The sequence below is a fragment of the Nuphar pumila genome, chromosome 8 (assembly GCF_984573655.1).
Source record: "Nuphar pumila chromosome 8, dmNupPumi1.hap1.1, whole genome shotgun sequence".
NCBI classification, from domain to species: domain Eukaryota; kingdom Viridiplantae; phylum Streptophyta; class Magnoliopsida; order Nymphaeales; family Nymphaeaceae; genus Nuphar; species Nuphar pumila.
This window is the reverse complement of record NC_143256.1, coordinates 117,939,232-117,950,319: the sequence shown is the minus strand read 5'-3', so window position 1 is coordinate 117,950,319 and position 11,088 is coordinate 117,939,232. Positions and strand designations below refer to the sequence as shown.

General features: G+C 40.4%; 1 protein-coding gene across 1 annotated transcript; it reads right to left on the bottom strand.

Annotated features, from left to right (window-relative positions):
- Positions 1-1,228: 1,228 nt before the first annotated feature.
- On the bottom strand, positions 1,229-10,357 carry LOC149830378 (glycine-rich domain-containing protein 2-like). The gene is made up of 9 exons (XM_090015437.1): positions 10,341-10,357; positions 8,545-8,744; positions 8,175-8,292; positions 7,835-8,089; positions 7,102-7,557; positions 5,849-6,384; positions 4,282-4,498; positions 3,185-3,340; positions 1,229-3,022 (listed from the first exon to the last, which is right to left on the bottom strand). The coding sequence occupies exons 2-9, from the start codon at positions 8,700-8,702 to the stop codon at positions 1,229-1,231; spliced, it is 3,690 nt and encodes a 1,229-aa protein (XP_089871563.1). The 5' UTR covers positions 8,703-8,744; positions 10,341-10,357.
- Between the last annotated feature and the right edge of the window lie 731 nt (positions 10,358-11,088).

Below are 11,088 nucleotides of genomic sequence, written 5' to 3'. Positions count from 1 at the left end.
TGATTACTACAAATATGGTAAGAAAAACAATGGGGCAGATCAGGTGCAATCACATTGCACACTTTCAGTGCGCTCCCACATGACTGCCCTCCATCTGCACTTGACAACCATCCATCTTTGGGATACAACCTGTTAGCTATGGAGCTCAACAACAGATGAAGCGGCACATTCAGGTGCGGGGTGAACTAAAACACAACATCTCAGAAAACTCAAAATGGAAACTTGGGGAAAACTCATGGGAAACACAATTATAGTGCAAGAAATTTGGTTTCCATCATATGAGAAACCTATTGATTTTGTATGCAAAACACATTTTTTGTGTGTTTCTTGCGCATTTCACTTAAATAAGAATTTTTTTATAAAAAAAAAACTGAGACAAATATGTCATTTAAAAAATGTTTGTTACATGTTTTTTAAAAAATATATTTTATAAATATCTTTAAAACCAATATATAATGTGATAAATAAAACTAAAAAATCTCATAATTCATGTAATTGCATTATTTTTACATTATTTCACGGTTGTCATAATTCTCCATCCATGTCTTACCCTCCCACCAACCTCAGATTTCAAGTGGGACTTGAAAAACAGACCACACAAATGTCAGTAATTCAGGACTGCAACTTCAGGCAACCACTTGCATTGAAACTAGGGAAAGCATTTTTTACTCATCTAGAGGTCATCTTCATGAGACCAGATGCATTAAAAATCTGCAGCTTTTCTTTTTCTCTTTTTTTTTTCAAGCAAGCTAGGATAAACCTCAGTTGGACTTGAGTAGAAAATATATCAGAACAGTAAAACCGGTTGCATCAAAATTTATTGTTGCAGCCGCAAAGCATTGTATGATTTCATCGAACAAGATCGCAACACCATTTTATGCTAATTTCCAGAAGTGAAACACCTAATAAATGAAATTGGTCCCATCATTATGTCTCAAACTTCATTTTCCTTTTTATTTTTTTGAGTGAAGTATACAACTTCATTTAACAACAATAAGTATAAACACAACCTTTTACGTTTATCATCTCATCGATAAGGAGATGATAACGTCATTATTTGAATTAAATATCTTCAAAGCATATAAAACCTTTTAGGCAATCCTCACACACAGTTGAAACATAACCACTTACTAGCCACCACGATTGGTTTTCTTATTATCGACAACAAGTGATAAAATGAAACAGATCTGCATCAATCCCAGGTTACAGAAGCAGGTTCTTTGCTGATTTAGAAGGCAACACCACACTCCCCACCACAACCGCTTCCACCGCATCCGCCACTCTTTTCTGATATGCCACTCTCAAGCTTGCCACCACAACCACCGCCACACCTCCCACTACGACACATGCTGCCAGACTCTTCAGTACTGATACCACACTCCCCGCCACAGCCGCCTCCACCGCATCCACCACTCTTTTCTAATATGCCACTCTCAAGCTTGCCACCACAACCACCGCCACACCTCCCACCACCACACATGCTGCCAAACTCCCCAGTACTGATACCACACTCCCCGCCACAGCCGCCTCCACCGCATCCGCTACTCTTTTCTGATATGCCACTCTCAAGCTTGCCACCACAACCACTGCCACACCTCCCACCACCACATATGCTGCCAGACTCCCCAATACCGATACCACACTCCCCGCCACAACCGCCTCCACCGCATCCGCCACTCTTTTCTGATATGTCACTCCCAAGCTTGACACCACAACCACTGCCACACCTCCCACCACCACACATACTGCCAGACTCCCCAGTACAGATACCACACTCTCCGCCACAACCGCCTCCACCGCATCCACCACTCTTTTCTGATATGCCACTCTCAAGCTTGCCACCACAACCACTGCCACACCTCCCACCACCACACATGCTGCCAGACTCCCCAGTATTGATACCACACTCCCCGCCACAGCCGCCTCCACCGCATCCGCCACTCTTTTCTGATATGCCACTCTCAAGTTTGCCACCACAACCACTGCCACACCTCCCACCACCACACATGCTGCCAGACTCCCCAGTACTGATACCACACTCCCCGCCACAACTGCCTCCACCGCATCCGCCACTCTCAAGCTTGCCACCACAACCACCGCCACACCTCCCACCACCACACATGCTGCCAAACGCCCCAGTACTGATACCACACTCCCCGCTACAGCCGCCTCCACTGCATTCGCTACTCTTTTCTGATATGCCACTCTCAAGCTTGCCACCACAACCACTGCCACACCTCCCACCACCACACATGCTGCCAGACTCCCCAATACCGATACCACACTCCCCGCCACAACCGCCTCCACCACATCCGCCACTCTTTTCTGATATGCCACTCTCAAGCTTGCCACCACAACCACCGCCACACCTCCCACCGCCACACATGCTGCCAGACTCTTCCCCAGTACAGATACCACACTGCCCGCCACAACCGCTTCCACCGCATCCGGCACTCCTTTTTGATATGTCACTTTCAAGCTTGCCACCACAACTACTGTCACACCTCCCACCACCGCACATGCTGCCAGACTCCCCAGTACTAATACCACACTGCCCTCCACAGCCGCCTCCACCACATCCGCCACTCTTTTGTGATATACCACTTTCAAGCTTGCCACCACAACCACCGCCACACCTCCCACTACCACACATGCTACCAGTAATGATGCCACACTCTCCACCACAGCCACCCCCACCACACCCCCCACCATTCTTCAATACCATTCCACACTGTCCGCCATAGCCTCCACCGTAGCCACCACTTACTGCATTACCGCGTTCTGAACCACAGCTTCCACCGCAACCACCACATACTCCACTTTTAACAACAGTCTCACCCTCTTTTCCATAGGCACCATCGCAGTCTTGGCCTTTCTCAGCAGTGACTACCTCTTCTGATGCCAAAGATTCCAAAGTGCCGCTATTGTTAGTGAAAAAATTGTGATAGCCTTCCTTTTTCAACGTATCTGAAAGTATAAAGGCAAGAACAACTCCAGGCAAGACAAACCATTCTTGGTTGATCTGTGATGGATCACAAAAATACATCATTGCACAATAATAGGAGTGAACAACATCCAAAAGGGAAAAAGGGAAATGTAGTCAGACCCTTAATGACAATACACAAGCATACATGGATGAGCAATCCATACTGTCCCTTGAAGAATCTAGGACAGGAGGACTTACCTTGAGAAGGCCAGATTTCAAGTTAAACAGTGCCAAGGCTTTGCCATATGGATCTTCCGAAGCAAATTCCACCACCGTTACGAAGTCTTGTTCATTTTTCTGTTTCTTATAGCACTCCAGCTCAAAATCTAGCCTTCTACCAGGGAAGAGTTTAACCTGCTAAACGTAGCACCCAGCATAGTGAGTAATCAAATTTGACCAACGATGAGAAGAACCACAATATTTTGTCAACCAGGCCAAATGACAGTTTAAAATATTGCAAGCAAGAAAAGCCACAGGCAACTTAATGATGTTTCTAAGTTTTTGTTGTTGTTTTTCAGATTGGAGCATATTGGTTTTTATCTTTTAACTTGAACAAGAAGTACTATGGTCAAGTTAAACATCGTGAGGCAAATCATAAGGTTGATCATGCCAAAGGGAAATGATACATATAATGATGCTTGCAGGAAATTCACCAACCCATTTGTTTTTCAAGAACCAGTTCAAATGCAACACCTCAAATATTGGAAAAAAAAGAGAAAAATAAATATCAAAACTAAGAGCTAACAGAGAGAGGAAACCTATTTCTTTGGCACTAAGAAAATGTTCACCACTCTGAATGAATTACATGTTCATGTTTAAGGAAAAAATTCAACTACTACTAAGTTTTGTTTATTAAAAACTCATCTCAAAGGACAAACAGTTTACTACAAACTTGTGTCAAAGAACAAAGTCAACGATAATTTGAACCAAGTCAGGTAAATAAGATTGGATCATGGAAACTATACAGGCATGAACAAATTAAAAATTGAATCTAGTGTTGCAAACATGAAGCAGGAAAACACACAAATTCTACATATTGCTGCATGTCAGTTATTCGTTTAGGGTAGTTTCATTACATGGCAAAATTAAGAATAGACTTAACACACTTTGCCCTTTATTCTCAAAATTTGTTGAACCAAGAATTCGAGTTGTCATAGTAACAACTTTACGTAGATGCTGAGAAAAAGTGAACACATGAGCTTGGAAGAAAGGTATGAGCCAAGAAAGGAAAGTGCTCATATAGCCGGCTTATTCATGGGTTATACACTACATTAAGATACAGGAAGGAAACTTACCACCCGGCGACCATGAAACTCAATAACGTGACCATTGACACCTTTTTCCTTCTCCAGCTGAAGGCACCAATCAGAGTTGATCAATGACCATTTTGTAAGATTGTTATGTTCAATCAACTCATTAGCAAGGATCCTTTCTTCCGCTGAACATCCTGATACACCAACTATTTCTCTCTTTTGGGAATGGGCATTGTCTGTCTCTGCTTTCTTCAAGTTTCTGAGACGATTAAAGAAAAAATGTTCGTCTGATGTACCAAAAATTGGTAATTGAAAATAAGCACCATCATCCCTTGAAATGGGAAAAAAAATGAACAAGCAATGATAGAAATATTTTGATATTCTTCCAGAACGAAGATATACTGCTCTTTAAAATAATTTTTGAAGAACAAAGATTTACAAATCATAATCATGGTATATCTATGCATGTCAAAAGCTCACTATTGATCTTCTGGGGACTACAAAAAGAACTAAAGCAATCTCACACTATCTCCTCAACTAAATCTGCAGAGAAGTCGAGAAACTTTCCAGTTCTTAGCTTTCAAAAACCTAGGTCTTTTTGAAAGGCTCAATACAGACCGGATCATCGGCAGGCCACGTCAGACGGAACCTTGGGGAGTCAAGAATAATTTGATTCTAGAGGGCACCATTGCACCTGGGTTCATAGCCAAGAAGAAAAATAGTTGGGGCACTAGAGTACAATTTGGAAAGATATAGTCTTTTACGGGAAAACTTGTGAGGGCTATCTGGAGGAGGCAGAGGTTGTAAATGCATTGCCAAATGCAGCATGCTATTGCAGCACCCTGGCAACGTATCTGGTAAAAATGATTCTTTTACATTATCAATTTCTTTCGTCTTTGCCCACTGTAGAAAATTAGTTGGATGTGCATAAAATCATGTCGATCCTAAATTTACCAATCAAATACGTTAACCTAAGATATTTAAGGTGGCGCTTCATTTATGGAGGAAATTTATCGGATGGAAAAACCAGTAAGCTTAACCTCTCAAAAGATGTGAGAGACGTTTATATGTTTCAATAACAATTATTTCACCATTTGCAAGAAAACAGGCATTGAACCTTTCTACAGGGAATATAAACTTGTGCAATGCACTGGATATCCCCTAAAAGAATAATGTCAAATTATAAGTAATCGCTGAAGTCTACCATCCAAACTTGAGACAGAGAGAAGTAATTGGTTCCATAAGCAAGAAAGACTGATCCTATACAAAAATCAATCTTAACATCATTGACGATGTACAAATCTTAGCATTAAAAATCTAGCTTTCGAGACCACCCTATCCAATAGAGATCCTATACCATGCTACTTGAAGAAAGACTAGCATTCTTCAAAATAAATTTGAATTCACGATATGATCTCTTTATACAAGTGAATGGTTATCCTTTTATGAGACTTTGCTTCTATTGAATATGGACAATGCATGTGCATATTTTAACGCACATGTGTGTGCATGTGTTTTTGGTGTTTGCATGCACATATGCATGTATATCTGTGAATATTGACTGGCTCATGAGTCTTAACATAAACACAAAAGTAACTTCGTGCCTCACCTCATCTGGATGCTAATAATCTCATTTCCCTTATTATCTACAAAACGAGTCCAGGACTTGAGCCGCTGAATCCTCCCCATAAGTGGATTGAAACATGAGTTTAATGCATATTGACCGGACTGGGACATGTGAAATACATGTGGTGCAATAACTGGAACAGTGACAGAGACAGCGATGTGCAAGTAAACTGGCTCACATCCTGCAACTACAGCATCACTTGACAATTCAAACCATTTTTCTACAGAAAATGATGATGAGTTAACCAAATCCTGCAGGGATACAGAGGTCGTTCCTATGGTTTTCAGCTGCCTACTCAGAGGAAGACTAGAAGGGATGTAAGATACAAGCTCAAAAACAAGTTCCCCATTAGGTTCACACTGGAATGCAGATACTCGCTTCTCCCCAATTTCAGATTCAATACCTATTCTACTGTAAGAACTGAAAAACAAGTCAGGTTGGTGTTTACTGCAATTGACAAATAGTGAGCCCTTGGGATCTGGTATAAGATTTTTTACCCTCACAATCTCCAAAGTTACCTGCATGAAAGCATAAACATGAATTAAGCATACCAATCAAACATGTGGAGGAGAAGGTGAAAGGACAAAAGGAGAAAAAAAATAGGGGGTTGGGGAGGGGCAGGGACTAGGATATTTGACACTAATAACTCCTGAACATAATTCTGGAGATAAGAATAAATGTAAATAACAAAATGATTTAAGGTTTGCTTGAACTTGCTTGAAACTTCTTTTTTATAAGCTTCTCTTTCCTTTTTTCTTTTCAGCTCTTAGCTGCCAGACCATTTGAGTATTGAAATCTAAAACAGGACTTCAACATGAAGAAAGTACCTTTGATGTTATCAATAAAATTGTGCAAGGACATCTCAAATGAGGTCATCGACATTATTTCACAAAAATGACTGAACTTTTCCAACTATTGAAAAAACCATGTTCTTCTCATCGTTTTTTTTTTGTCAAAGGCCTTTTTCTTTTTCCTTTTTAATGCTATCAAGCAGGGTATGGATTAGGCCGACGAGCACACATGTGGGCCACCTGCGACCCCCGAACATAATAAATGTGGCCACCAGCAGAAAATTATTCAGTGTACATGAAAGCTGCAAGATAACAAAGGTTTGTCCACTTTCCAGCACAACCAAATACTTTCATAACTTGTGCTTAAATCTCAGATTCAAAAGCAAGAGATGGCATAAACAGATAAACGACAAATCTGAGAAGAGGCAAAAATATAAAGAATACCTGAATGGTTTTAACCTGTGGAAGATCAAGGAACTTCTCATATTTCCTACATTCAGGAACCTTTTCATTCATACTGGCAGATAAGATAGGATTGACCACCACTGGAGAGGGAGGATTGCCTCTGTACATTGCACCAGCCCGCAAATACCTCCTGCCAAATGTCTCCTCCCACTGCTTGGTGGTACCAGAGAACCCAACATCAAGCTTCTTTCCTTTGGACCGATCAGAATCCGTATCATCATGCTCCAATACCTTCCCAAGCACTTGAACCAGGTCTTTGTTGTAACAAACCGGCTGCAGTTGGTGTGAGTGCCATATCAAATCAATATCATAAGTTGGCACACAGAATCGCCGCACAGACTTTTGCTTGTTTCTCTTGATCAGATGCAGGAAGCCCTTATACCTCGCTACAGCTTCTTCAAGAAATAGAACATCATGCATACAAGGTGTAGCTACCTGTCCACAAAAATAGGCACGTAACTTACAATTCCTAATGAGATAAAAACTCTGCAATGATTAGTGCAACACACTTCCAGAAAGCTAAAAGGAAAACAATACGGGATCCAAACAGACGAGAAAGGTAGCAGAAAAGGTAAAAAAAGGATCACAGAAAAGAAATTATCTGGAAACCACCTTGGGCATTAAAAACCAATAATCATGGATAGGTGAGACAAAGATAAAAAGGACATACTCAAGGGTATTGATTCTATTGAACAAAAGAAACAGAAGTTACCTGGTATGAAAAAGAGCTCTGCCTCTTAACGGCTGCAACAAAGTCATATCTAATGGATGCAACAGTATCAGAAACCTTTCCAACAATATTTTCTTGGGAATAGCAGCATAAATCAAGCTCATACGGTTCTTCTGGATATAAACTACCCCAAAGTTGAGAAGTTTCTTGTTTGGAAGACCCTTTCACGGTAGACTGCACATCATGATTGTCAAGGGTCCTTCCATAGAACTCTTCACAGTCCAATTTGTACTGCACCTGCAAACAGACCGATGGTTAAATTGTTGCTAGTTCCATCGGCGGAAGGATTACACGCAAAAACATAAGTCATTAAAGGGCTTACCGGATTAAGCCTATGACAATGCCAAACCCATTCACAATCAAGAGGCACAACCAATGGCCCTTTCGTGACCTTGGACTCATGGTGCTTAGCAAGCAAGGGAAGCCAGTAATTCTTGTACCTGAAAATTCAGTATTATAAAAAACATAACTCAGAAAAGTCAGTCTATCAACCAGCTTTGTAGCAGAGGAAGAGAGGAAAATATAGTGAATTCCTCCTGTAACTGATCATCACAATGTCTGAACATGGCTGTCTGAAATCAATATGAAGTTTTCATGCATATCGAGGTGATTGTGCATCTAAAAAGATGCATGTGGTTTCAGAGAAATATGCAAGGAACACAACGAGATTACAATGAAATAAGAGCAATCACCTGTGGATAGCTCTGTCTAAAACAGGACCATCATACAGACATCGATTTCTATCAACTGCCTCAAGAAACAGCAATTGTTGTTTGGCAACCGCAACTAGATCTTGACTAATTACGATCCTTTGAGCTTCAAGCCACTCCAGTTCTTGTCCATTGTCCATTTTTTTTTCCTCAAACAAAGACGAAAAATGCTTTCTTTCTTTCTGCAGAGGGAGGTTATAGCAATAGTCAACATCTAATAAAAATAATTTTGCAATATGATGTATGGATGATACATGTTAAACCTCACTGCCATATATACCAGGACTCCTTGTCCTTAGGAAAGCGATAACTGTATCCCTCTAAAACAGTTATTTGGGTTCAGTTATCTTTCTCCGATTTGTAAAAAAGGAAATGATCCACAAGCAATGGTTACGTTAAGAAGAAAAAAAACACCAAACTAAAGGAAAAATCATCATCATCATGAAAGTTTTCAATCTTTTGGTTATGAATATGAAAAATGTCTAATAATAATATTTTCCATTTCAAGGGAAGAGGAGAACCAAATCTGGAGAAATCCTACATCACAAAGCCACATTAGAAGCTGAAGTTAAGACATGAAATACCAGAACAATTTAAGAAGGTAACCACAGCATATGCCAGAATTATTATGATATGAAACGTCAAAATGAAGTGAATTACAATGGATCTGCATCAAAATAAATTAAGATTGGACTCATCACAAAGAAAAAATAAACGCAATAATTATGTTATCTTTGTCTTCAAGCCTGTACTTCCAGCTCAACAACGAAAGCAGACCGCTCTAGAGATTTAAGGAAGTCACAACATGAAACATTTGGAAATTTCGTCAGATTAGCTAGCAAAAAGGTAAATATTCAGAGCCAAAAAAGGAACAATAAGAATCTCCTAATACCACCGTCTTTTCTTCACTACCCTTTTCAAAAAGACGCATATATCACCTTTTGAGTTGATATTTGATTTGTTCTCTTTAAATATTCGCTCCAGGTTTCGCATTTCTTATCCCATAGCTGTTTTTTTTTTTTTTTTTTTTAAATTTTCCTCCCTGATTTGGAAGTTTTGCTCCTTATTTCTTCAGAAGTTCTCCAACGATTTACTGGAATTTCTTTCACCGCGCCTCCTTTCGCAAAACAGAAAAGAAAGGCAAGTGCAGATGTGCGTTATTCTATCATTACAGTTTTCTCAAGTTTCCGCCGGATTATCAGTCGCAAAATTTCACGATTACCGCATGCCTTTCCACACTAAAGCTGCAGTGACTCTCGGAGCAAACTTCCATCATGTTCACTCATATTGTGCATAGTTATGTAAATCTCAGCAAAAAAATTCAAGATCTCTCAAACTAAGATTCCTAAAACCAGAATTCGGAGACAAGGAGAAAAATCAATATCGTCTAGTAATCATCATCGGAAAACTCAAGAGGAACGATGAGTTTCGAAAGTTGGACAATGCTTACACCAAAGAGGTCACTCTATCGCACGCAACGATTCAATTGAAAGTCAAACTCAGAACCGAATTCTACTCAGTAATAACGACAAGAAGAACTAAAGAAACAAAAATCTCGATAACGGTTCTCTTCAAGAACGCGCTCATTTCTCTAATTTACATCCAAGAGAAAAACACGTAGTCACGGAGAATGTTCCGACGAGTTTTCAGATTTCCGGTGGCCGTCCTACTAAACAATGCTAAAGAGAAGCAAAAAAAAAAAAAAAACGCGAATCTCATCCGTAACTCGTCGGATAACGCAACTTCCCTAACTTTCAAGAAGGAGAAAACGAACTCACGGTCAGGGGAGAAGAGAGTTGTGGAGGGGAAGGAAGAAGAGGAGGTCGGCGACGGGAGAGGAGAGAGAGCGAAGAGGGACGTGGGCGGCGGTGAGAGGGGAGGCGCAGTCGGGGAGAGAGGAGGAGGAGAGGAAGGCAGAGAGGGTTGGGCCCTCTGTGCCCTTTTAAAGGCACGGGGGGTGTGTTTAAACGGGGAGAGAGAGGAGGAAGGCAGAGAGGGTGGTGTACTGTATTTTATCATTTCTAACAATCCCAACTGGTAGCGTCCACTGGACCTCATGCCTATTAGGCATACGCGAAAACAATTCTATTTAAATGTCAGTTGTCAGTATCAGCCTGAATCGGCCGATGAGTATCGTATCGGTAGAAAATTGATACGATACTAACCTCCTGAATCAGCTACTTTTTTTATAAATGTAAAAAAAAATACTTAAAAATTAATTAAAACTATTTTAATGATTTTAACACGTGTCACCATTATGATTTTTTAAATTATTTTTGTAGCCAATTCAGAACGATTCACTTGAGAATTAGTATCGGGCCGATTCACCTAAATCTTTGGCCAAACAACACCTGACCGATACCGACAACTTTGATATAGTACAAAAAGAGTTGTTAGTTGTGTTGGAATTTAAATGGCACATTGTTTAAGTAGTAGGGGGTCTGCCTAACCCCAGCTTGACTATTAAAAAAACCAAACAACGTGATGCATGCCATTTCTTTGGATATGGATCTTTTAAGTAAGGTT

Coding starts and splice junctions, on each gene's coding strand:
- LOC149830378 (XM_090015437.1), bottom strand. CDS start 8,702: ATGGACAATGGACAAGAACTGGAGTGGCTTGAAGCTCAAAGGATCGTA. Junction 4,499..5,848: donor ATTATTAGCATCCAGATGAG/GTGAGGCACGAA, acceptor TAATCGTCTCAG/AAACTTGAAGAAAGCAGAGA. Junction 3,341..4,281: donor AGTTTCATGGTCGCCGGGTG/GTAAGTTTCCTT, acceptor TACGTTTAGCAG/GTTAAACTCTTCCCTGGTAG.